Here is a 27,692-nt window from a genome sequence, read left to right as displayed (position 1 = left end):
GAAGGAATTACTATGGAGAAACTGCTGTCAACTGTGTGTGGTTGTTTCTCGCCCAGCTCCACCTCCCAGAAGGCAGGTTACATACAGGACAGGCTCTGTGGGTTGTGACCCCAACAACAAAGACCTCTGCAACCTTCCCACCTAGCATGGGGGATCCAGGGTAAAATATTTTGAAAATTATTCATACACTTGCAAATCCAGCCAAATCAATCTGACTTCTTAATATTTGATATATGCCAATAATAAGCAAAGGCAAACATGCTTTTTAAAAACTTTATTTCAACATAACTATACTTACAGAAACACACTCATATTGGTTAATAGAATGCAATTTAAATTTAACTTATCCTACATAATTTGGACCAAAAACTTGGTACATGGTTTGCTTTTAAAAAGAAAAAAAAGATTTGCAATCTTGTTTATTTTTCACCTAATACAAATGCATATAAAAGATCTTCCATCAAATGCTGTGAAAACAAACAGCAAGAACCTTAAGAAATTAACCTTTGGTTTGTCTCTGAAAAATAATACGTATTGCACTGTAAAAGTTCATAAAATTGGTGCAACAAAACATTGTTGTACTGTTTCAATGCCAGTTTACCAAGTTCAAGAACTAATGGATATTGAGGAAAGTGGGGAGAGCCGATGTATACGTGTGAAAAAGTAGAAGCTATCCGATCTAGTCCATAGTGCATGTAGATCCCAAATCTACTCAAACCAAGATTCAGATACTTTCTTAAATTGGAATTAACGCCATCAATCCAGTCAGCAAGGACACTGAGGAGGAGCTGTTTTTCTGATTAGCGCAGAACAGAAAATGAAGTTTCTCCCCCATCTTTTCAGTCCAGAACCGAAACCGCAGGAAAGGCAGTCCTTCCATGATCAACATTCATGAGTGACATGTACGTGATGACTTAAGCTTAAATAGGAATCAGCAATCAAATGCAAAATAGTCCCCTAAGTTAAAGACCATGTGACTTTAGAAGTGACTAAAAACTAAAAATGGCCCTTCTTGGAAGACTAGAGTAAAATATCTTGCCATAATTATAAGAAATCTTAACAATGACAACAAAAAAAATGCAGCCCTTTGTGAATTATACCTCAATTGAAAAAAAAAAAAAAAAAAAGCAATCCCAGAGAAGCAACTCTGAAAAGAGGAAAAAAATATAACTTAAAATATCTTGAAAACCAATGTGAATATAGGTGCAAAAGATAGTTAAGAGATATCTTTTTATAAGGCTACCAAGGAATAGGCTTAAAATATATTCTAAATACTTCAACTCTAACACTAAACATCAATTCACAAATAACATGTTCACTTTTTACTTATCAAAAGGGAAAATTCTAGCTTCAATCCTATCCAGTGGAGGGGAAACTGAGAAAACCAAAAAATTCAAACAGTCCCATGCATATATCACATTTTTAAAATGGAAGAACTTCCAACTAGACTAGAAGTTCATATTTCTAATATACTTTTCAATGTAACAATTTTAGTAAGTACAAATACATGGCATTAAAGTTAGGAACCTAATATAGGTTCTGACAATTGAGTCCTTGTTTTCTGGAAGAAAGGCCTCAAAGTCTACTCAATTTCCAGCAACAATGGTTTCACAGATCACTTTAATAATAAGGGGTTTTAATTTCCTTCATACTTTTGGCATTCTACTCTTAAAATCTAGGTAAGAAAATTAATCCAATTCCCCAGAAGTCAATTTTTTTTCTTTCGAAGTATCAAAGAATCCACAAAACCCCTTCCCCAAACTGATTCCCAATCTGTAGTTCGTACAGAACAAGAATCTTTTCATATACACTGTAATAGGAAACTTACATAAAATGTACCTATAAACATTAAAACTAGCTGTTAGAAAGATTTAACTAGCCTTATAATTTAAGATTTAAAACATAAATATTTGCAGCTTGATGTGTTGACACTGATTGTCGGAGCTAAGAATTCACACCATTTATAAATCCCCATCACTCACACAAAACACACACCAGTAACACACAATTTACTCCTCACGTCTTGAGACAATCTTCTGCTTCTTGAAATCTTTGGCCTCCCAGTCAATTCCAAGCTCAAATGTGTTTTAACATCAACTTCTCAGATTTTTAACAAGTTTTTCACCCACAATTCAATATTTTCCTGATCTTTTGTGTTGCATTGCCAAACTCTAAAACCTGCCTCAGACATCATCAGACAAAAAGAAATGAATGAAACATAAAGTGGTTATTTCAGAACAGAACTTGAGGGGATAGGAACTGCTCGAGGCTCCCTACTGGGATCACACATAATTAGACTACAATCAGTAACTGTTATCAACAATCAACAATAAAAAAATCTTTTCTTGGATTCTTTCATATTCTTTGGCAACTGGCCAAAGAATCTACCAACAAATCTGGGGTACATACTCTTCTAAACACAGTGCCCCATAGGAACACCAAAGCAGCTGCAACTCAACTGAGGCCTTGTCTGAAGAAAAAGGCTGTCACAGGAACAGCCAGGACACGCATTAGTTGGTGGAGATCCCTGAGAAAATGTGATTTTTAAAAATATGAACTGAACTGAACTTTCACCAGCCTTTTTCACCAAATTCACAGGAAGCAGCAGCAGGTCTACCAGCATCCATGCTACCTTCTCTTCCTAAAGTTTTCTGTATCATTGCTATGGCTTTGGAATCTCACACACTGATATTCTGTATAACGTGAAGGAGCACTTCTGCCTCCTGATTCCAGATTTGCAGTTTCCAAATAAAAACTAAAGTTCTTTATTCAGAAGAGTAGATCTATAAATACCATCTACAAAAAAAAAAAAAAAAAGTTCCTCAAAGGTTTGACAGTATACAATAGACCAAAAAATTTTACTTATGTTTGGTAGTTGAGATACAAATCCATTCACTATAAACTAAGTGGTTTATTTATTGTAAAGTTCGAACTGGGTGCTGTCAATTCAATATATCCATTAAAAAAAAAATAACTTAGATGCAGATTCTGGCATAGATATGACTACCCAAATCAATGAACTGAGCTTGTTTCATCTGCTCACAAATCTGCACACACTAATATTCTGCAGAAAAGACAACTGCAGCCAAGGAAGAAAGCTGCCTTTTGCAAACAAGATTAAAAGTATCCTCCTATGAGGAAAAAATAAAATGCAAACATATGTATAAAGTGTTATTGTTTGACACAAATGCTACTTCTAGAAAAAATTGTAACTGCATAGATTTAAAAAAAAAAAGTGCAACATCTTAAGCCATTAAAGCACCGAAATAAAAAAAACACCAAAATCAAATATTTTTTATGACAATTAACATACACAAAGAAATTTGTATTGATCAAAACTCAGGAAGTAAAATACCTGGACTAGTACAACGTGCACAATTTCTCTTCAATTTAAATGTCTCTTCTCATCTCAAAAATTTTTTAAAGTGCTAACTTTAAATAAAGCAGGTAAATTCTTCAGGGAATTTGCTACCGAAGTATGCCAATTTTGCTAGGGCGAAAGAGGAACTAGGAATACACTCAAGTGAGACAGGAAGACAGGCGCGCGGAGACACCGCCAAGTCGGAGCTGGACAAAGCCGCAGCCCGCTCTGACGCCACCTGGGCCCCAAGGGTTCAATCCCGTGCAGGAACCAACAGACCTCCCCGCCTGCTGCTGCACTGCACGCCCTCAGACCCGCTTCATAGCTACACATGCCGGCCCCGCCGCTTACAAACCCAGACCAACACCCAATAAAGCAACATGACCGACCGACCAGGGGCGGGCCGCCCCAGAGATGACCACACAACGCCACGGGGACCCTCCAGACCTCAAGCTGAACCCGCCCGCGCCGCGTCACTCCTGCCCTTGCGCCGCCTTTTCCAGGAAGTAGACGTTAACCAGGTGGCGATGCAGGTGCCTGCTGTAGTCCCTCTCCTTCCGGAACGCGCGGTCACAGAAGATGCACACGAACCCGCCCGCCGCCAATGCATCCTTGCCGCTCTTCCCGCGCGTCTCCTGTGGGGCCGGCCGAGCCCCGTTCAACCCTGAGTCGTCGCTGTCCTCGGACACGTTGTCGCTCAGGTCGCTTCCGTCGTGACTGTGGATGCCTTCGTCTTCCTCCACGTCCGGAGCCCCACCTGCGGCCGTGGTGACCGGAGGGGACGCCCCGGGTGCTCGGGAGGCTGGGTCTCTGCCAGGGGCGCTCTCCGCCTTGTCCCCGTCGCTGTCCATCGCCACCCGTGCGCCCTCCGGAGGCTCACGTTCGGGCTCCCTCGGCTTGTGTTCAGAGGATGGAACCTGAGCAGACGGCTCGATGGCGGCGCCAAGACCAGCTGGACCCTCCACGGCCTCCTCCGCCTCCTCGGTCCCGAGACGGGCTTCCTGACCACCTCCGCCTGCAGGGACAACGTTTCGGTCTCCGGACGCCTCTTCTTTCGGGAGTTCCCCCGGCAGAGGTGGAGGTGGTGACAGGTCCTGCCCACGGGCCCCATCCTGAACAGGCACCGGGCCACCTTCAACAAGCACCTGTTCCTCCTGGGTCACGGCCCTCCGCGGGTCGGGCTTTTCCCGGTCACTCTCTTTTCGAGGAGACCTTTTGGGGATCGGCTCCACAGGAGGCGGCGGCTCCTTCTCATCAGGCCCCAGGCGAGCAACCTCTGCAGCTGTCACCTGAACCTCCGCAGGTGCCGCCTGAACAACCTCCGCAGGCCCCACGGGGGGAGGGGGAGGAGGAGGAGGCTCCGTCTCATCAGGCCCCACCCGAGCGACCTCCACCTCCGCAGGTGCCACCTGAACAAACTCTACCTCCGCCCGTACCACCTCAACAACCTTCGCAGGTTCCACGGGAGGAGGGGGAGGTTCCTTCTCCTCAGGCCCCACCTGAACAACCTCAACCTCCGCAGGTGCCACCCGAACAACCTCTACCTCTGCAGGTGCCACCTGAACGACCTCTACCTCCGAAGGTGTCACCTGAACGACCCCTGCAGGCCCCGCAGGAGGAGGAGGAGGGGGCGCAGGGGGAGGCTCCGTGCCAGCAACCTCTACCTCAGCAGGTGTCACCTGAATGACCTCGCCAGGCCCCACAGAGGGAGGAGGGGGAGGCGGGTCTGGCAGTGCAGGCCCCACCTGAGGAGGCTCTGTCTGAGCAGGTTTCTGCTGGACAGTACCCTTCTGAGCCGCCTTGCTGCTTTTTCTAGAGGGTTTATGTTTCAGAGTTTTCTTCTTTGTGCTCTTCTTCATGCAAATACTTTGCTTCTTATTCTCCACTCTGCTGTCACCCTTTGGTGTTTCCTGGCCACTTCTGGATTTGCTCTCTGCCTTCTTCTTCTTTTTTGGCGCAGGTTCCTCATCCGGAACAGGCTCTTGTAAGGGACGGGCTTCAGCGCCCACCTTCCTCTTGCTCTTCTTGGTGGTGCAGGTTGCTTCTGAACGGTTTCCTGGGTGGGCTTCCACGTCTTTAGCTTCCATGGCCGATTTGCGAGTTCTGGTAGTCACCTGGCTGGAGGCGTTACTACAAGGCTTTTTCTCTTTTGAAACATTCTCTTTTTTCTCCACTCTTACAGACTTCTCGTTTTTCTTCCCAGCCACGTCCCCCTTTATCTTTGCCTGCTCCGTTTCTGTTTTCTCGCTGGTGATTTTGTCATCAGGCAAGTCGGCCTCTCGCTTTTTGGTTTTCTTCAGTTTCACCTTTGAGACATCCATCGTTTTACTGGGGCAGGTGGGATGCTTCGACTTGAAATGATACTGCAGATTACACTTCTTGGAAGCTGCGTAGTCGCACACCGGGCAGTTGAACTGCCGTGGATTGACATGCAGCTCGACGTGCTTCTTGAAGTTACTTCTGTCTGCTGTCTTGTAGTCACAGTGCGGGCAGCTCAGCGGTTTAGGCCCGTTGTGCACCTGTCTCGCGTGGCGGGTTACTTCGTGTTGATTAGAGGCCACGTAACTGCACTGGTCGCACTTAAATGGCTTCTCACCTGAGGGTAAACAAGAGATGTTACTGGAGACATACACCAGGAAGTGAATTAAGACTTATTCAAATCACCTGACAAGGAATTGGATACATAGGAAAGCAAACAAAAACAAAAAACCACAAAAACTATTTCTCCAAGACGTCATCATGCAACTCACATTTACCATATTTATTTGTATATCTTTTCTCTTCCCCTTGACACTGACCCTCATACCAAATGGAAGGATAATTTTCTCAGTTCATCATCATCTCCTAAAACAGGGTACCAAGCTAAGGCTTTCCAGCACTATTAGAGAACACAGATTTGTCAATTACCAGCAAAGTGACCTGGGCTCTCAAGGCTAATTTAGGGGCTTGGTCACCCAAAGAGAGAAGATAATTTCACATTTTTTATATTTAGTTAAAACAAATGTATAAGGGAGTAGAATATAAAATTCCCGTACATTTAAGATAAGTCTTGAGACTTCAAAATAACTATCTCACACTCTAAGCTACCGCTCCCAGAGTTTGAAAACAATGCTTTGGCCTCTGGGAGTAAAAAGGCTTTTCCTCTCAACCTAACCCTTTGAGCATCAGAGCAGGAACTGGGTCAAGTTTCAATCAGCAAACATTCCCAGTGCCCAGGGGCGCTACTTCGCAGCAAACGTAGAGCCCGAGTCTTGATTCTCTCCCTCCTCCTTCTAGAGAATGGGCAAAGACACCAGGTGAGTGAAAAGAGGCAACAAATAGATATGGTCCATAAAACAAGCAAACACAGTCACAGCCACAGGCACACACGAGACCAGAAGCACCCCGCATCCCCCCCCACCCCATTTAAAGGCAGAGATGAACTCATTCTACCTGAATACATACCCACCTAGATCACACTCTAGTAAATATTACCAAACGGTATCCATACCCCACTGGTCCAAGGGAAAGCGTAGCAGAAAAACGGAAAGTGACATGTATGAAATTTCACTTCTCAAACATTCTCAAATTCACATCAAATCTTATTTGTTTTCATTTTTCAACAAAACTACGGAGGCATTTAGTAAAACCACGTAGATGGTGAGCTTTTTTACATGAGGAGAAGATGGCTGATGACAGAATACTTGATCACAAGAACAAAACCATATCCAGGTCCTTCAGACAGTAGACGCAGCTCCTCCCCACACTGACCGAGAACACATCATAACCAGAAACTTCTAACGTGTACATTACACTAGCTGCACACGGTCCCATCATCGTGTCCTCCCCATTGAGGGAGATCAACAGAGACAACGTTTCCTGAACATATACAGACACAGCAGGCAGGGAAGATATGCAGCATAATGGTTAAGAACTTGTTCTGCAGCGAGGATATCTATGAGTCAAACAGGGGCTCTGTAGCTTTACTGTGAGGTCGTCAGCAAGGCACTGAAGACTCAAAGGCTCAGTTTCCTCACCTGTGAATTATTCTTTAAAAAAATCTTTTGGGGAGTTCCCGTCGTGGCTCAGTGGTTAACGAGTCCGACTAGGAACCATGAAGTTGCGGGTTCGATCCCTGGCCTTGCTCAGTGGGTTAAGGATCTGGTGTTGCTGTGGCTGTGGTGTAGGCCGGCAGCTACAGCTCCGATTTGACCCCTAGCCTGGGAACCTCCATATGCTGCAGGAGTGGCCCTAGAAAAGTCAAAAAGAAAAAAAAAAAAATTAAAAAAAAATTTTTAATTATAGTTGATTTGCAATGTTTAATTTCTGCTGCTCAGCAAAGTGACCCAGCTATATATATACATCGACACATTCTTTTTCTCATATTGTCTTCTATCATGTTCTATCACAAGTGACTGGATATAGTTCTCTGTGCTATGCAGCAGTACCTCATTGCATCTGTGAATTATTCTTAGCTGTTTTGAATTATAAATAATCTAATCCATACAAAGCACTCAGCACAGAGCAGATAGCCAATCAGTCAATACTCATTACCTGTAAGTCATCACTTTGGGAATAAACTGGTAATTTTTAGAATGAGTAAACTAAAGGGACGATTTCCTGTATTCATCCTGCCTTACCATATAAACTCTATCTTTATGTGAACAAATAGCTAAAAAATGGAGTTGACCTCTTTAGGAAAACATTGTGCTCATTAAAGAATTAAAAAGAAAATGTCACCCTTTTATAAGTTCTCATGGGTATTTACACAGCCAGCACCAAGAAAGACGCAAGCCTTCACCTGTGCGATGGTCAGGAAAGGCAGGTTCACAGGCCTGTTTAAAATGTGTCAGCACCAATCACATGCTTCATTCACCCCACTCCCATGTTGCTTTCCTGCCATTAAATCTTTCCTGTGTTGGGAGATCTAGTCATTAAGAGTAGTTTTGTTTTTTTTGGTTTTTTTTTTTTTTTGGTCTTTTTGCCTTTTCTAGGGGGTGCTCCTGTGGCACATGGAGGTTCCCAGGCTAGGGGTCCAGTCGGAGCTGTAGCCACTGGCCTACGCCAGAGACACAGCAATGTGGGATCTGAGCTGCGTCTGCGACCTACACCACAGTTCACGGAAACACTGGATTCTTACACCACTAAGCAAGGCCAGGGACTGAACCTGCAACCTCATGGTTCCTAGTCGGGTTCGTTAACCACTGAGCCACGACGGGAACTCCATCATCGAGTTTAGTTTCTTAATACCTAGGTGAAGGTAAATCTTTTTTGCCCTGTACCAGTGGTTTTATTTATTTTATTTTTTTGTCTTTTGTCCTTTTAGGGCCACACCTTCGGCATATGGAGGTTCTCAGGCTAGGGGTCTAATCGGAGCTATAGCCACTGCCCTATGCCAGAGACACAGCAACGTACCTGTACCAATGGTTTTAACTTAATTCCCTTCTCTAGGTCTAATAAATATTTACTTGTTTTATATCTTTAAAAATGCGTCCAATGTCTATTTTATTCTATCCAAATTAATGTACAGATGTAAGGCAAATTCAAAAAAGGGAATTTTATAAACTTTACACATTCTTATGAAGAAGAGCCCAGTAGCTCCCTTCTGGTTCAGTGGGTTAAGGATCCAGTGTTGTCACTGTAGTGACTTCGGTTCCTGCTGTGGCATAGGTTTGAACCCCAGTGCAGTAATAATAATTAAATGGTGAAGGGAGAGTAAATTTTTTTTTTGCTGAAATTTTTTTTTTTTCCATTTTAAGAAGAGTGGTCAGTGGAGGTAGAACTTAGCAAGTTGTTAGTTCCCTTTAGCAAACATCCATTATGGCGTTCCCATCACGGCTCAGCGGTTAACGAATCTGATAGCATCCATGAGGCCTTAACCCTGGCCTCACTCCGAGGGTTAAGGATCTGGCATCACCATGAGCTGTGGTGTAGGTTGCAGATACAGCTCAGATCCTATGTTGCTGTGGCGGTGGCACTGGCCTGCAGCTACAGCTCCAATCTGACCCCTAGCCTGGGAAACTCCATATGCCTTGAGTGTGGCCCTAAAAAGCAAAAAAAAAAAAAAAAACCAAAACACAACACAACAAAACAAACACCCATTACGGTCATAATGGGAAAATATTCCCAGTGAAGCCCTACACTAGCAGGATAGGGGAACTATCCAGGGGGATACCTACAGAAACATCATAATGGCAGATACAAACTGATTACTTCATCCACAATGAAATGGGAGCACATGTACTGAGAACAGGACAGGGAGTGCTGGGGCTTATCTCAGGATCTTCCACTACCCAAGTGAACAAGTGTCACAACCATTAGTTATAGGCACCACTAGCTGCAGCTGAGGTTAGCATGTCTGTACTTCACCGACCAAGACTGATCCCTTCCTACGATGGCCTGGGAAGACCTATGCTAATGGACATGCTGCAAGGAAAAAACCAATATGGTTTTGCTTCAGAAACCAATTTATTTTGCATTTTAGCTAAAATGTACCAAACTCGGAGTTCCCGTCGTGGATCAGTGGAAACGAATCCGAATGGCATCCATGAGGACACAGGTTCAATACCTGGCCTTGCTCAGCAGGTTAAGGATCCTGCACTGCTGTGGGCTATGGTATAGGTCACAGACACTGCTCGGATCCCGTGTTGCTGTGACTGTGGTGCAGAACGGCAGCTACAGCTCCAATTGGACCCCAAGCCTAGGAACCTCCATATGCCCTGGGTGTGGCCCTAAAAAGACCAAAAAAAAAAAAAAAAAGTACCAAACTCAACTGAGCGTAATCTCTCCCAGAAATAAGAGAATGAGCATACACTTCTCTTCCCTAAAATACATTCACATGAGAAAGGAAGCAAATGCCTAAGGTGACCTGCAAGATCAGACTCCAGGCCACTGAGAAAGCATCCACCTCCATGCAACCTAAGCAGCAAGATACCTACCCAGGAGTTCCTGCTGCAGCTCAGCAGGTTAAGAACCTGACATAGTCCCTGCGAGGTTGTGGGTTCAACCTCTGGTCTCGCTCAGTGGGTTAAGGATCCTGAGTTGCCAAGAGCTGCATCGTAGGTCACAGATGTGGCGCAGATCTGGCATTGCCGTGCTATGGTGTGGGGCTGCAGAGGCAGCTGATTCCACCCCTAGCCTGGTGTGGCCATAAAAAAAGAAAAAAAGGAAAAAAAAGAAAGAAAACCCACCCAATTCTACCTCACTTAGCTTCACCTGATTTGCAAGTGTTATCAGCAATTTCAACTAAAAGTATTAAAACACAGGGTCAGCTGGAAATAATTCAGTACTCACAGAGGACATAAACTGGCCTCATGTGCTTCACACTCACAGAGGAAAACAAAACTGGCCTCGTGTGCTTCACACTCACATACAAAACGAACTAACCACGTGTGTTTCTTGTTTTTGATTCACAAATTACTGGCATCCCCATAAAAGATAATCACTCTGGAGTTCCCGTGGTGGCGCAGTGGTTAACGAATCCGACTAGGAACCATGAGGTTTCGGGTTCGATCCCTGCCCTTGCTCAGTGGGTTAACGATCCGGCGTTGCCGTGAGCTGTGGTGTAGGTTGCAGTCGCGGCTCAGATCCCGAGTTGCTGTGGCTCTGGCGTAGGCCGGTGGCTGCAGCTCCCTCTCGACCCCTAGCCTGGGAACCTCCATATGCCGCGGGAGCGGCCCAAGAAATAGCAAAAAGACAAAAAACAAAACAAAAGATAATCACTCTGCTCTCACCATACTTTTGTTTCCTGTTTCCTTAGCTGTAGCTCCTTAGCCATTTTCTGATCCATAATATTCTCTTAACAATGCTGATATGGGACAATGAGGCTAAACACTAGTTGAATTCAATTAAAAGTACTAAAACGCAGGTCTGCTGGAAATAATTTAGAGGAATAGCAATTAACTTTAGATAAAGCATCTACTTTCTCTAAGGCCGTGTCCTACTGTATAAATTGGGATTTAAGTATTCTAGGGGCACTACGATTAGAGATAAAAAACCCCAAATTTTCAGTGCCCAGCATGCATACACTAAATATTAACTATTACTCATTATTAACACTTTTAAAATACTTGCTGTACTGTAACAGCAACTACTAAAAACCACCTTTAAAATACAGCAAAGAAAGTTCAAGATAAGAGCAGTGAATGCAAAACCATTCAGGCAATGATTATTGACTGGTGTAAAACACCATAGATACACCGGTGTACAATGACAAAGGTATTACTGATTCAGTGAAAAAGATGTGTGTGCTCTCATTCTGATTCCATGATACAAATCATAGGTCAACCAGATAGGACTTGAAGTGAGACCCATTAGTAACTACAATTTAAAACATTTAGATTTAATCTCCAGTATACAAATTATACGAGGCACAGGGACAGAGGAAAACGAAATGATACCATAAGAAAGCAAGTAAGACAAATCCAAAGGAGGGGACAGTCACAGGAAAAATGGCCATATTTCTTCAAAGTCTCAGTTTCCCCATTTGTAAAATGGGACAATAATAGAACTTATACACCGTAAGATAGTTATGAAAATGAAAAGGTGTCAACCCCTGAAAAGCTTTTAAATGTTGCAGAATTATCATTAAGACAGGATGGCCTACCCTCAACAAAGCACCCATGCTACCTGCAGAAAATAAAACCAGAAAGCACCTAAAAGTAATGTAAAAAACAGGTTTCTAGGCAAGAGACTCAACTCAGTAGTTCAGGAGATTGAGAAAGAACATTCCAAATATGTAATATGAAAGCATGCAGGGTCAAAAGAGGCCAGCAAACATGCTGTGAGCCCTCAGAGCTGCTCAAATCAGAATTCGTACTATAATCAAATCTTACGCCATTACTGACCTAAGACAGCAAGACCCAACAGAAATAAAATGCAAGCAACCAGGTAATTTTAAATTGTCTAACAGTCCCATTACAAAGGTAAAAAGAACCAACATTAGCTTTTCTTACTTACACCCAATATATTCAGTATCATGTCAGTATCTAATCAGTGTTAAAAAAAAAATAGCTGTTCTGGGAGTTCCCATCATGGCTCAGTGGTTAATGAATCCGACTAGGAACCATGAGGTTTCAGGTTCTATCCCTGGCCTTGCTTCAGTGGGTTAAGTATCCGGTGTTGGGGTGAGCTGTGGTGTAGGTCGAAGACGCAGCTCGGATCCCGAGTTGCTGTGGCTGGTGGTCACAACTCCAATCAGACCCCTAGCCTGGGAACCTCCATATGCCACGGGTGCGGCCCTAGAAAAGACAAAACAAAGAAACAAAAAAAATAGCTCTTCTGGAGTTCCCTTGTGGCTCAGCAGGTTAAGATTCTGGCATTATCAATGCAGGTGGCTCTGGTGGCTGCTATGGTGCAGGTTCAACCCCTGGCCTGGGAACTTCCACATGCCGTGGGTGCAGCCAAAAAAGAAGAAAAAAAAAAATTACAGCTACACACTAGCAGAGCACTAATTTCTTTTTTCTTTTTGGCTTTGCCTGCAGCATGCAGAAGTTCCCAGGCCAGGGACCGAACTTGCACCATAGCCACCACCAGAGTCACAGCCGTGACAACGACCGATCCTGAACCCACTAAGCCACAAAGGAACCCCAAACAGTAATTTTTAACTCTTTTAATTTCAAAATTATATTAAAATAAACCATAAATAATGACCCAGTTCCAGGTCTGCAAGAACTTCCTTGTAATGCAGTTTCCTGAAATGACAGTAAAGTTCCCATCTGTCACCCACCTGAGTGAGTACGCATGTGTCTGGTTAGGTGAGTCTTCTGAGAACTTGAGTAAGGACAAAGTTCACATTTATACGGACGTTCTCCTGCAAGAACATCAGGATTAGTGTTCATACAGGACAAAATAAAGCAAATACGATTCGCATTAACACTACACACATCATTCAGTACTCAGCATTTTTTAATAAGGATTTTTTTTCTTGTTCCTGGCAAACCAATCCATTTTTATGTTAGAAAAGTTATTCAGAATATACATGTTATTGCAGCCCTAAAAAGACCAAAGGGGAAAAAAAAAGAAAAAAGAAAAAAGCTGTGTAGAATCAATTATACTCCAATATAAAATTAAATTTTAAAAAAGTTATTGGAGTTCCCATCATGGCTAAGTGGAACTGAATCTGACTAGCATCCCTGAGGACACAGGTTCAATCTCTGGCCTTGCTCAGTGGATTAAAGATCTGCCGTTGCTGTGAGCTGTGGTGTAGGTTGCAGATGTGGCTCGGATCTGACATTGCTGTGGCTGTGGCATAGGCTGGCAGCTAAAGCTCTAATATGACCCCTAGCCTGGGAACCTCCATATGCTGCAGGGCAGCCCTAAAAAGGAAAAAAAAAGTTATTAAAAAAATCAGTTATTTTGTCTACGAGTTATAGTAATAGATGTGTCTAAAAATAAAAAAAAGTTTTTAAATGGAACAAGGAAATGAAGAGTACAAAAGAAAAAAAAGAATACACTGATCAGTGTGAAATGTGTTTCTAATAATTATTTACTGCTATTATTTAGTAGCTATAGATTAGCTATAAATATGTTGTAGCAGCAAAATGCCCAGCTTGACCTGGAAAAATTCTAAGATAGCTCAAAAAATGTCAAATATATTTCTGTAAAGAAGACATATAAATGGCCAATAAGCACCTGAAAAGATGCACCTTTTTTTTTTTTTGTCCTTTCCTAGGGCCGCTTTCCGAGGCATATGGAGGTTCCCAGGCTAGGGGTCGAATAGGAGCTGTAGCCACAGTTCTACACCAGAGCCACAGCAACACAGGATCCGAGCGGCGTCTGCAACCTACACCACAGCTCACAGTAACGCCAGATCCTTACTTAACCCACTGAGCAAGGCCAGGGATTGAACCCACAACCTCATGGTTCCTAGTCGAATTCATTAACCACTGTGCCATGACGGGAACTCCAAGATGCACAATATTATCAGTCATGTCAGAAATATAAATCAAAACCACGAAGACACAAAGACATCAAGCTCACTAGGATAGCTATAATCAAAATAACAGAGGTGACTATGTATTTGTTAGGATGTGGAGAATCTGGTACAGTATGCATGTGTCTGTAAAACTGTGCAGCCACACTGGAAAACAGTCTGCCAGCTCGCTCTTCAAATGGTATTAAACACAACTACTATTCAGCCGAGCAATTCCACTCCTAAGAAAATAAACATATGTGTACACAAAAACGTGTATATGACAGTTCATAAGAGCATTATCCATCATAGCCAAAAACTGGAAAAAATCCAAATATCCATTAACTGATGAATGAACAAAATATTGCATATCCATATAGGAGAGTATTATTTGGCAAAAAATAAGATATGGATGAACCTTGAAAACATTATACTAAATGAAAGAAGGTGGCTGCCAAGGCAACTTATGATTCCATTTATATAAAACATCTAGAACAGACCAAACAAACCACACTGAATTATATGGTATGTAAATTGCATATCAATTAAACTGTTACCAAAAAATGTTAATGGAAGGAAAATACCGGTATAGATTAACATGAAGGATCAACTAAGGATAACTTGCTCTGAAATTCTTATAACAAAATGGATTGTTTCTATCTGTGCAATTCACCAATATAGGCATAAATATTCTAGGCAAAAACGTCATTTATGAAAGTAGGATTTGTGACCTGCTTAAATATCAAAACCACAAAATGAAAAATCTTTTGATTGAAGACTCAAATGAAAATCCTCATCCCCTCCTCACTATAATTACCTATAAAAAGATTCAGGGGAGTTCCCGTCGTGGCGCAGTGGTTAAAATCCGACTAGGAACCATGAGGTTGTGGGTTTGGTCCCTGCCCTTGCTCAGTGGGTTCACGATCCCGCGTTGCCGTGAGCTGTGGTGTAGGTTGCAGATGCTGCTCGGATCCCGTGTTGCTGTGGCTCTGGCGTAGGCCGGTGGCTACGGCTTCGATTGGACCCCTAGCCTGGGAACCTCCATATGCCGCGGGAGCGGCCCAAAGAAATAGCAAAAAGACAAAAAAAAAAAAAAAAAGATTCAGAACTTTGAATCTTAGTTGTATGTGACCTTGGGCACATCCCTTTAGGCTTTCAAGTCTCAAGTTTTCCTCTTAGGAAACACTCACCCCATTTTCCTCAGTAAACTATTCTCACGTTTAGCACAGAGTAGAAGAAAGCACCCAACCTTAAGCACTCAACAAAAGAACATGAAGGAGCTGTGTTCATGTTTGTGGTCGTGGCTCAGTGATAACTGAGATCCGTGAAGATGTGGGTTCAATCCCTGACCTCACTCAGTAAATTCAGGATCCGTCATTGCCGTGAGCTGTGGCTGTGGTATAAGCCGACAGCTATAGCTCCAATTTGACCCCTAGCCTGGGAACCGCTATATGCTTCCAATGCAGCCCTAAAAAGACCCCCCCACACACAAAAAAAAGTGTTAAGATCAAATAATTTTAGGAGTTCCCATTGTGGCTCAGCAGATTAAGAACCTGACTAGTATCCATGAGGATGGGGGTTCCAATCCCTGGCCTCGCTCAGTGGGCTAAGGATCCAGCATTGCAGTGAGCTGTGGTGCAGGTCAGTGGCTACAGCTCTGATTTGATCCCTAGCCTAGGAACTTCCATATGCAGCCCTAAAAAATATAACAAAATAAAATACTGCCATTAAAATTAGTCACCTCGACTGTAATTAGATGAAAATAAATCAATATAAAAAATTAAGAAATGGCAAAAAGTACAGTTCCTATTTAAATAGTTACATGAAAACTGTATATTGACACTAAAAGTGAAAATTTCCCAGATTTCTCCATTTCTCCTTTTCTTCCTAATTCTAAAAATGTTCTAAAATCAACTAATTTTATTTTAAAAATATTTTAGACTTGGGGAAAATTTTTATTTTATTTTCATTCTTTTCTTTTCTCTTGGCTAATCCCAAGGCAAATGGAGCTCCCAGACCAGGGAGCGGACCTGAGCCACAGGTGCTACCCAGGCCACAGCTGCAGCAACCACTAGTCCTTTATCCACTGTGCTGGGCTGTGGACTGAACCTGTGTCCCAGCGTTCTCAAGAAGCCGCCAATCCCACTATGCCATAGCGGAACTCCTTGGGGACAAATTTTAAATTGTGTAGTGATTCAACAATTTTGGAGTTCCTGCTATGGTACAGCGGGTTAAGAATCTGACTGCAGGAACTCTGGTGGCTGTGGAGGTGCAGGTTTGATCCCCAGGCCAGCACAGTGGATTAAAGGATCTGGCATTGCCCCAGCTATGGCTAGGTCAGCACAGGTTGCAGCTGAGGCTAGGATTCAATCCCTGGCCCAGGAACGTCCATATGCCACAGGTGTGGCAATAAAATGAAAAAAAAAAAAAATTTTAAGTGTCACAATTCACACACACACACACATCAAAATTTAATAAGACAAAGGCACTGGGGTAATATTCTTTATGTTAACTTACATGGTGGTTTTGAGTATATATATATCTGTAAAAATTCATCCATGTCAGCAATATCTCAAGTTAAAAAACTCATAAACATGCACACACAAAAACCGTATCCTTTACCATAGATGCTGAAAGCGCCACGGATTACAGCTGATTCTAAACTAAGCCCCAGAATTTTGACAATACTGTTAAAGGAACATGCGGTACTTACGGCTCAAGCACGTACAGTATTTCGGATTTATTTTATGATATTGTAGGTGAGATTAGTTTAGTGTAACAGGTCATTTGATTAACTGTCAAGTGATTAATGGTGTAGGATGTCCAGGTCATTTTCATTTCCTAGGCCATGTAATTTTGCAAATCTTTTACTCGACCGGATTTGAAATCTTTAAATCACACAGAAGCCAACTGCTGGGGCTTAGAAATCTTGCTACAAAGTCTTTCTCACCAGGGAATTTCTCTGTAAGTTTTCTTGGTTATGTCTACACCTAAGCAAAGCAACCTCAATTCCTCCCCTAGCACCCACTTTATTAGCGCGAGGTTCAGTCCTACAGAGTGACAACTACTGCAGAAGGGACCTGATGCCAACAGTACCCAAGCCCCTTCTCACATGTGATGCAAAGAGCTGGCACTAGGTTACCCTGTCATGTTGTTCAGACCAGGGAGCAGCCTTCGAAGGTACCAAGTCACATCAGCAAAGTGTAATGTAAACAAGAAAATGAACTACCAACAGTTACAGACGCTGCTTTTCAAAAATGAGACCCCATGATTACAAGGGTGAAAGTCAACTTCAAAGCAAATAACTAAGGGGTGCTGGGGAGAAATGGGGGGCAACCACTAATAGGGGTTTCTCTGGGGGGGAAGGTGACGATGTCCTAGAATTGATTATGGTGTTGGCTGCACAATCCTGTGACTGTACTAAAACCAACGCATTCTAACTGTAAATGGATAAGGTGTGTGGGACTGGAGCACAGCTCAAAAAACTGCTATTTGAAAACATGAACTGCCAGGCAGAATTCCCCCCTGGGGTGCAGCGGGTTAAGGATCCAACTGCCCAAGCTCAGGTCGCTGCAGAGGTGTGGGTTCCATCCCCAGCTCAGCACAGACGGGTAAAGGATCTGGCATGGCCACAGCTTTGGCAGAGGTTGCAGCTGCGGCCAGGATTCAACCCCTGGCCAGGGAACTTACATTTGCTGCTGGTGCAGCCATTTAACAGCAAAAAAAAAAAAAAAAAAAATGACGTGCGGAATGTGACAAAGCGTTAAGAGCTGCGAGTATTGGTTAGCGGCTACCCACAGACCCAGGGGGGCACTCTCTCCACCTGGGGGTCTGAAATCCTGCGTGTTTCTGAGGCTGTCCCACCTGGGGGGGACGCTGACAAGTGAGCAAGGCCCTCTTACCTGTGTGAGTTCGCACGTGCTGAACATAGTTGTTCTTTCGGTCTGAAAAGTAGTTGCACTTTCCGCACGTGTACACCTTCCGTGGAAAATGGTTCCTCAGGTGTTTCCGCCAGTGGTACTCGCTCACCGTGGTGTAGGTGCAGATGATGCACCTGTAGACGCGCTCGTTCTCCCCGGCCCTGGTGTGGTGCTTCAGGTGGGCCGCGTAGTGGTCGTAGCGGTTGGTGTTGTAGCCACAGCGGTCACAGCGGATGGGACCCTTGGAGAAGTCCCCCTCCTCCGCGGCTGCGGAGCCGGCCTCCCGGGCTCTGGCCTGCTTCTCTGCACTCTCCTCCACAAAAAACTTCTTGGCACTGTGCACACGGATGTGATGCACAAACTGCTCCTCAGACTCCGCCTCGTACTGGCAGGGTTTACAGCGAAAGGGCTTGGTCCTCAAGCTCTTGCCTCTGTCCTCTGTGACAGGTGCCTCTGGAGGAAGCTCGCTCCTGGAGCTGTAAGCTTCTGGGGCAGCGGATCCCGCACATTCGGGTCCCGGTTCGACGACCCCGGGTTCCAAGCCCTCCAGCTCCATGCTTTCCAGTCCCCTGGCTTCGCCTCTGACATCAGGGGACTCCTCCAGTCCTTCTCCGTCACTCTCCGAGAAGCTGTTGTCCCCGACCGGCATCAATTCCGCCATCTGCCTTTCTTCGCCAACCAGGTAATCACAGCAGCCGCCGCTGACCTCCCCAGTCAAGGCCACGTTGGCCAACATGATGAGCTGAGGCGCGGCCAGCTCCGCTCGCGAGAGATCAGGCAAGTCATACATGTCGTTAGGCAAGGCCATGCCCACGGCGCCGCTGCCCGGGAAGAGCCCTCCGCCGCCAGGGGACTGCCCCATCACCTGCGTGGCCATTGCTCTGCTCTGCGTTCCAACAAAACACAAAAGCAGAGTGAACACAATGCTTACTGGTCTAAAACCAAGACGTCACTGCAATAAGGATAGATATTAAAAATAATAAAAAGACGTCACAGCAATTTTTCCTAACTTCAAATAATTCACTTCCCCATGCAATCTTCAGTCAGCTTCGTTAACTACGGAAAATAAGCCTTTAAAAGACAATGTCTATGACATCTAACCACCCCCCCGCCTTTATTTTGGCCCTCCCCACAGCATATGGAGTTCCCGGGCCAGGGATCAGGTCCAAGCCGCAGCTGCAGCAACGCTGGATCCTTAACCCACTGTGTCAGGCAGGGGAGGTGGAACCCGAATCCCAGCACTGCAGAGATGGCTCCATTCCTGCTGCGCCACCATGGGAACAACTCTACCAATGTTTGACACAACTCTACCAATGTTTGACATCAACTACGTTTACTACCAGCAGGGCTTCCCTCCAGTGCTTTTCTTTTTTGGTACAAAAATTTAAGTAACCTTCATTTTTAGTGTTAATTAAAATTATATTTTACATCATACATTAATTCCATACATAAATTCCTTATATGCTGTCCTCCCAACTCTTGCGTCAGCAGTTTACTGGTCTCAATCAGAAAGGGGAAAAATCCACAGCTCCCGTTGTGGCTCAGTAGCTTAAGAACCTGACTAGAATCTACAAGGAGGTAGGTTCATTCCCTGACCTTGCTCAGTGGGTTAAGGATCCAGCGTTACCACAAGCTGCAGCATAGGTCATGGATGTGGCTTGGATCCCATGTTGCTGTGGCTGCGGTGTAGGCCAGTGGCTGCAGTTCCAATTCGACTCCTAGCCTGGGAACTTCCATATGCCATGGGTGCAGCCCTAAAAAGACAAAGGGGGGGGGGTGGGTGGATCCAAAAGCCACCTCTGCATAGACTAAGTACAGGCTGGAAAATTGAAGCCTGTAATAATTGGTCAGTGAATTAAATTTCATATGAACCCAACTACCTCCAAAAGAATAAACTATAGGGAGATCCTGCTGTGGCACTGTGGGTTAAGGATCCACCATTGCTGCAGGTGTAGGTCAGCTCAGACTTAAACCCTGGCCCAGGAAATTCCATATGCTGTAGGTACAGCCAAAATAGAAAAAAAAAAACAAACTACAGTTGACCCTTGAACAACAAGGAGTCAGGGGAACCGACTCCCTAGTATAGCCTAAAATCTGAGTTTAACTTCTTTACGTGGGATTTTTTTTTTTTTTTTTTGTCTTTTTGCTATTTCTTTGGGCTGCTCCCACAGCATATGGAGATTCCCAGGCTAGGGGTCGAATCGGAGCTGTAGCCACCAGCCTACGCCAGAGCCAGAGCAACGCGGGATCCGAGCCGCGTCTGCAACCTACACCACAGCGCACGGCAACGCCGGATCGTCAACCCACTGAGCAAGGGCAGGGACTGAACCCACAACCTCATGGTTCCTAGTCGGATTCGTTAACCACTTCGCCACAATGGGAACTCCTAACTTCTGACTCCACAAAAACCTAGCCACTGCTGACTGATAACATAAACAATTAACAAATTTTGCATATTATACATGGTATGTACTGTATTCTCATGATAGAGTAAGCTAGGGAAAAGGAAGTCATAGGACTGCCCTCATGGTTAAGGATCTGGCATTGTCATCACAGCAGCTCGGGTCACTACTGAGGCTCGAGTTCAGTGTGTGGCCTGGGAATTTCCACGTGCCACAGGCACGGCAAAAAAAGAAGTCATAAGGGAACACAACATTGTAAGTCAACTATCATCTAATAGAATTTAAAAAAAAAAGTAAGATAAAATACATTTACAGCGCTGTATTTACTGATACCGTGAGTTTGTGGACAAGATGTGTGTAAGAAATCCATACTGCCTTATATGATATAAAACACCGTAGATACTATAAATGTTATACCACTAGGTATCAAAAATGAAAATATGAAAAAAATTCATATTTATTCACAACTATAATGACTCATTCACTGACCACAAAGAAGCATATGCCTGCTTTATGGTAGCCTAATGAAACTGACATAATTACATTCTAGTAGTCTTGAGTACATGCAAATGAACGAATCTTTATAAAAATTTTATGGCAAACAGTATTATAGTCATATTCATCAAACAGTCTTGGAAAGTCACATTATTTTAAAAACCCACCTACCTGTGATTACAGACTGCTACACAGTTTGACCAGTCAGGAGAAAGGCACAATGTACAGTAGTGTAATTTTTTTGAAGGCAAAGTTATAAACACAGGAAAATACATTATTAATTTTATACTAAGTATCAGTCACCTTACATCTGTGTGAGAATGGGCTATTCACTTCAATACAGTCTTACACATGAACACTTAGGTGATAAAGACAATGACAGTGTCTCAGGGTTCTTGCAGTTACTAGATTCTCACAAGACACAACAGGTAAGGTTTTTTTGTTTGTTTGTTTGTCTTTTTGCCATTTCTTGGGCCACTCCCGTGGCATATGGAGGTTCCCAGGCTAGGGGTCGAATCGGAGCTGTAGCCACCAGCCTACGCCACAGCCACAGCAACTCGGGATCCGAGCCGAGTCTGCGACCTACACCACAGCTCACGGCAATGCCGGATCGTTAACCCACTGAGCAAGGGCAGGGACCGAACCCGCAACCTCATGGTTCCTAGTCGGATTCGTTAACCACTGCGCCACACGGGAACTCCCAGGTAAGGTTTTTAAAAAATGATTACAGTAACTGTTTATTCAGGTTTTCTTTAACATCTCTCAGCAATGTTTTACTATTTTCAGTGTTTAGGTATTTCTTAACTATTTATATTTTATTATATTTTTTATTAAAGCATAGTTGATTTACACTATGCTGCCAATTTCTGCTGCACAGCACAGGTAAGTTTATTGATTATACCGTATGATGATGATGTGCTATTCACTAACTGGGAGTGGGCCATAAGTTCATCCACTGGACTTGCCAGACGTTCTGCTGGGCTTCCCCTTCCACAGCAGTGACAATCCTCTCAATCTTCCCACAGAGTACATTCCACGTGCAATGAGCCTTAAAGACCCTAGACATAGAGGCTGAATTAGACAGTGTGTCTGGGGGAGGCAGACCATGCATCAGCTTTCCTGTGGAACCTGCCATTCTGGGCAGTCAGGACAATGCCTTCACTGGCCATGTCCTTCTGGACTTCAAGGACAAAGCATGGACAGAACCAATCCAGAAAAAGGTTCTGACTGTCCAGGCCTTCTTGTTATACAACCAAGACTGGCATAGGTGTGTTAATCTCCCCCCTTCAAGGCTCAGGGTGAGCAGCTTTACAGACAGAGCAGTCCTGATCCTAACTTGACTGCATTTGCTCCGAACAGAAGGGTTAGCCCATCCCTTCCTGCCTGGAGTCCTGGTGCTTGCTCACTTCCTTACTATAAATGTGCTTTGTGGCATTTTTCCCCCAGAATGGGGGCACTATTGTCTGCATTAAATACCTGTTCAGGCTCCTATTCTTTTTCCTCGACACCTTTTTTTTTTTTTTTTTTTTAATTCAAGTATAGTTGATATACAAGGGTTGTGATCAATGATTTTCTTAACGGATGGAGTCTGGGATCTTTTCTTCTGCCTCTTGATCAGCAGACACTACATCGGTTATCTTGACATGTTTTAAGCCAACTCTCTAAAATTTATGAAACCAACCTTCACAGACAGCTTTATATCCTTCACCTTCCTTTTGCTTTAAGTCACATATTTATGACTTTGCTTTTTCTCAAATTACAAAGTCCATAGGCATTCCTTTTATAGCAATCCTGTACCCACTAAAAAGTGAATTTTCTTTCTTTTTTTATGATTTTTATTTTTTCTTTTTTTCCTTTTTTATTTTTTATTTTTTCTGTCTTTTTAGGGCCACACCACTGCATATGGAGGTTCCCAAGCTAGGGGTCTAATCGGAGCTGTAGCCACAGCCAGAGCAATGCCAGATCCGAGCCGCATCTTCGACCTACACCAGAGCTCACGGCAACGCTGGATCCTTAACCCACTGAGCAAGGCCAGGGATCGAACCCACAACCTCATGGTTCCTCATCGGATTTGTTTCCGCTGCGCCACAATGGGAACTCCTATTTTTTTCTATTACAGTTGATTTACAGTGTTCTGTAAAGTTTCTACTGTATAGCGAAGTGACCCAGTCTCACAAACACACACACATATAGATATACATTCTTTTTCTTATCCTCCATCATAAGTGACTACCGTTCCCTGTGCTATACAGCAGGATAAAAATTTTTTTCTCTTTTCTTTCTTCCTTTCCTTTCCTTCCTTCCTTCTCTCCCCTCCCTTCCTCCCAAACCTGAGCCACAGCAGTGACAATGTTGAATGCTTAAATGCTAGGCCACCAGGGAACTCCAAAACATTGAATTTTCAATATGAGATAAAAAGGTATTTCCTAAAACCAGACATGCTGGCATAGGTGCAATCATCGCCTCAGGAATTTCTTTTCCCTTTTTTGGTGGGGAGAGAGGGCTATGCCCAAGGCACATGGAAGTTTCCAGGCCAGGGATCAATCCCATGCCACACAGCAGGGACTCCAGCTACTGCAATGACAACGCCAAACCCTTAACCCACTCTGCCACAAGAGAACTCCCGAATTTCCTTTTTTTAGAACAACAAAAATCAGGAGTTCCTGCTGCGAAACAGCAGAAACAAATCTGACTAGTATCCATGAGGACGTGGTTTCTATGCCTGGCCTCGCTCAGTGGGCATGGGATCTGGTGATGCTGTGAGCTGTGGTGCAGGTCACAGATGCCGCTTGGATTCCCCCGTGGCTGGCTGATTCGACCCCAAGCCTGGGAACTTCCATATGCTGCGAGTGCGACCCTTATTTAAAAAAAAAAAAAAGCAAAACAAAACCCCCTGGTCTTTAGGGTGGATTCATTTATCTTGCAATGGTAGGCAACCTTAAGTGCAGACGTCAATCTATGTGAGTCTGTGTCAATCTATGTGAGTCTGTATCAAGCAACTAAAGTTTTTCTTCACTTTTTACTCTTCTGGGGAGCACTTCCAGCACCACAAATGGCACTATGGGTCCATGGCGTTAGTCAAGGTTTTCAGTATTGCACCAACCAGGATGAAAAAAGCAACAACTGTGAGAGGTTAAATTTTACTGCCACAGAATTTACCACAGAGACTGCTCACGTGGAAATGAGGCGATTCACCTGGGGTTTCAAGCAGGTACTTCCAACACCTGAGTTAACCAAAATCTTAACAGGAGGTGGCCATGAAGTCATTACTTTAGAACAATGTGCACTATGGCTAATTTTATGTAGTTATGACAATACTGAATCTTTGTTTACATTTCTCTCCACAGTGAATGGCACTCGTGTATGGTCGATTACCTGCCTGTGTGCACAAGTCTTGATAAATTTTATCTTTTTACTAGTTTCTATACACTTCACAGCAGTAAACAATAAGATTCTAGTATCTACATATACTTTGTAGTCATAACATGTCTTTTTCCTTTTTTGGATATTTTTAGGCTACATGGTCTATTAATTTTTTTCACAATATTGCACATCTCAACAAAACTAACCAATATATTTGTTGAAAAAATCCACATTTAAGTGGACTTGCACAGGTCAAACCTGTATTGTTCAAGAGTTAACGATATTGTGAAAAAAGTACCACTTATTTCTTATTTATAAATGATTTGACCTGTTAAAAAATGAAAAAAAAATAACAGACCTTTTTTTCCTGTGAAGAGAAGTCTGGTGTATTCAAGACTTATTTTGAGCATTTAATTCAAAAATTAAAGAAATTTTCAACTCATATAACTGGTTAACTCATCTCCACAATCAGCAACTTCCTTGCATGTGCGTGACTCGGCCCACTTGCCTAGCGGAGCCATTACAAGGTCCCCTTGAAAACATGCTGGGCATCTTATAAACCTTCTTCACACCGTACTTTCCACTCTAATAGGCGTTATGCTCCAATTAGGTGTTCACTTGCAAGTTAGAAAAAGCAAAACGAGTGGAAAAAAACTTAAAAAAAAAAAAAGAAAGTTAAAACCCAAATCCAGACAGGAGCCGGTGTGGCCCAACTGCATCAACACGCCCCGCTCGAGTTACACGTACCAACAAAAGTTAGAACCAGATGCCATCACACAAAGCAAACGCTGTCCGAGGGCTCAACCCTGCAACCCGGCTCCTGACCCCCCGCCGTCCGGGTCCTGATCCCCCAGCCGCAAAGGGACCGCAACGTGGATCCGGAAGGCGGTCCGAGCGCAGCCCGGAGTCCGGCGCTGAGCCCTCGGGGCTGCGGCCCCAGCTCCGGCGTCGGCCGAGCTCCCAACCCCAACAAGCATCCGGCCATTTTCTCTGAACATGTTCGACACAAAGTGGCACTGCAAACTCGGCGCCTCGCTCCCTCCCTGCCCGGCCAGCTCCCCGCGCCCTCACGCCCCGACTCGTCCCGGCGCTGGTCCCGGGCTCCCTCCTGCACCGAGGACCGCAGATCCGCACCTCGGGGCGCCGCCGGCCACACCGAGGCCCCCCGGCCCGGTCCCCCCAGCCAGAGGCCGGGCAGAGGACGCACGGTCCCTGCGCCGCACCGGCCGAGTCATGCCTTCCGCGGGCGCCATCCGCGCGCCGGGCCCCCCGCGCCCCGGAAGTCTGCGCTCACTTCCCCACCGCGCCCGCGGGACGCGCGCCCCAGCCTCCGGCCCCCGGCCCCGGCCGCGAGGGGGCCCCGCGCGGAGAGGCAGACAGAGCGCAGAATTCGCTGTCCAGCCCAAGCGGCGGGCCCGCCGGGCCCCGGGCCGACTCCGCCCGCCCCGCCGCTCCCCACGGCGCCTTCCGGCGACAGCGAGAGGCCGGGGAGGGAGGGGACGGCAGGGACGGCGGGCGAGGGGCGGCGGCGGGACCTGGGCAGCAGGATGACGAGGGGAAGTGCCAACACCGGGGCCCCAAGCGGGGAGCCGACCTCGAGGGCCCCCGGGTCCCCGTGTAACCCGAGCCCGCTCGGCCGCCCGCCCCCGCTGCCGCCGGAGCCACAAGATCTGCAAATCAGCCCTGGACAGCGCCTCGCTCCGCGTCCTTCCGCGCCCTCCCCCTCCCGCGGCCGCCCGGCCCGCCGCCCCCACCCGCCCGGCCCCTGGCCCACGCCGCGCTTACCGGCCTTCCTGGGCGAGGAGGGGCGAAGCCCCGGCGGCGCGGCTCCTGCTCCGACTCCTTTTCTTTGTTGCCGGACTTTCGGGGGAGGGAGGGGAGGAAAAGTTGGGCCCGGGGCCGTCGAGGCCCGCCGAGCCCCGAGAGGGGGGTCTGCAGAGGCCTCAGGCCTCGGGCTCCCGCCCCGCCGTCCCGGCCACCGCCCCCGCCGCCGGGGTCTGGGGCCCGGGGCCTCGGCGGCGCTCGCTCGGCTCGGGCGCCCGGAGCTCGCGGGAGCCGCACATTCCAGCACAGGAGGTTGCGCCGCGCGCCCGGCCCGCGCCGCCGCCGCCGCTCCCGGGACACGCCCCCTCGCCGCCCGCGCGCGCCCGCCGGACACGCCCCCTCGCCGCCCGCGCGCGCCCCGCCCCTGGGCTAGCACGGCTGCTGTGACCGCACGGGGCCGGGCGGGGCGGGCGGGGCGGGGCAGGGCCGGGCCGGGCCGCGCCGCGCCGCGCCGCGCCGGGGGCGCGCTCGGGGGAGCCGCACCTATGCCCCCGCCCCTCGCTCTGGCCCTTGGGTGTAAGGAGGAGCGAGTCCACTGCCTTTCTCGGTTTCCTTCCTAAATTAACTGTGGTAAAGTTACCCCCAGCCTTGGGGTGCCTGCAAGAGAACAGCGCTATTAAAGACAAATCTACAGGCTTCGACCAGCCTCTTTAGAAGCTTGGTCACCCGCCCTTTCAAGCCTCAAGCGGTCAAAAACAAATCTCAGGCACCCTTTAGGTCTCCATCCACAGCCACCCTTAACTAAGGGAGCTTCGTTTCAAGTCTATTCGTTTAAAAAGTGCCTTCCAAGTTTTAAACAGTAAGGGAGAAAAATAGTCAGTGAGTTGTGACAAGAAAATATTTGGGGAATGTCGTGGATTCAAAGCTGTGAGCATAGGAGCCCCCGTTGAAGCCCAGCAGTAAGGAATCTGACTAGTGCCCATGAGAATGCAGGTTTGATCCCTGGCCTCGCTCAGTGGGTGAAGGATGCCATGTCGCCATGAGCTGTGCTGTAGGTCAGCAGACACGGCTGTGATCCCGGGTTGCTGTGTTTTTGGCTGTGGTGTAGGCCGGCAGCTGCAGTTCTGATCCAGCCAGGAGCCTGGGAACTTCCAGTTGCTGAAGATGTGGCCCTAAAGAAAAAAAAATTGTGAGAATGCAAACAGAAGACAAGTCCCTAGTTGTGGACGGTAGTGGCTCATTGCTGAGCCTAAAAAGCAGGATTTCATTGCAGCAATTACCCTCAGGTTACAGAGGTATAGATGGTGGTGAGGACATGGAGGCTGCCTCCTGAACAAGTGTGGAGAGTAAGCTGCTTGCTGGTTTAATATGCTAGAGAGAGAGAGTAGTTTTATGTCCCTTTCTTTCTTTTTGCAAAAGAAATTCCTAAGCTGCATCTCACAGCAATGCCAGATCCTTAACCCACTGAGAGAGGCCAGGGATCCAACCCGAATCCC

General features: G+C 45.8%; 2 protein-coding genes across 4 annotated transcripts in view; both read right to left on the bottom strand.

Annotated features, from left to right (window-relative positions):
* LOC125137532 (RE1-silencing transcription factor-like) overlaps window positions 1-13,151 on the bottom strand; it is a 162,374-nt gene extending 149,223 nt beyond the window's left edge. Inside the window, exon 1 of the mRNA XM_047798294.1 lies at window positions 13,068-13,151. The gene's annotated coding sequence lies outside the window, so the exon portion shown is untranslated. The remainder of the gene's footprint in view (window positions 1-13,067) is intronic.
* LOC125137533 (RE1-silencing transcription factor-like) lies at window positions 260-26,511 on the bottom strand. Of its 3 annotated transcripts, none has more exons than XM_047798299.1 (4): window positions 26,218-26,511; window positions 18,155-19,058; window positions 13,068-13,151; window positions 260-5,957 (listed from the first exon to the last, which is right to left on the bottom strand). In XM_047798299.1, exons 2-4 carry the CDS (start codon window positions 19,047-19,049, stop codon window positions 3,835-3,837), a joined length of 3,102 nt encoding a protein of 1,033 aa, XP_047654255.1. In that variant the 5' UTR covers window positions 19,050-19,058; window positions 26,218-26,511; the 3' UTR covers window positions 260-3,834. The 3 variants fall into 3 exon arrangements, with proteins under 3 accessions (XP_047654255.1, XP_047654253.1, XP_047654254.1); XM_047798297.1 differs by lacking the exon at window positions 26,218-26,511 and adding an exon at window positions 25,567-25,711; XM_047798298.1 differs by lacking the exons at window positions 13,068-13,151; window positions 26,218-26,511 and adding an exon at window positions 25,567-25,712.
* Window positions 26,512-27,692: the final 1,181 nt, after the last annotated feature.

This window comes from Phacochoerus africanus, chromosome 10, assembly GCF_016906955.1.
Source record: "Phacochoerus africanus isolate WHEZ1 chromosome 10, ROS_Pafr_v1, whole genome shotgun sequence".
Lineage (NCBI taxonomy): Eukaryota > Metazoa > Chordata > Mammalia > Artiodactyla > Suidae > Phacochoerus > Phacochoerus africanus.
Note: the sequence above shows the minus strand (reverse complement) of the source record. Positions and strands in the feature narration are given on the sequence as shown.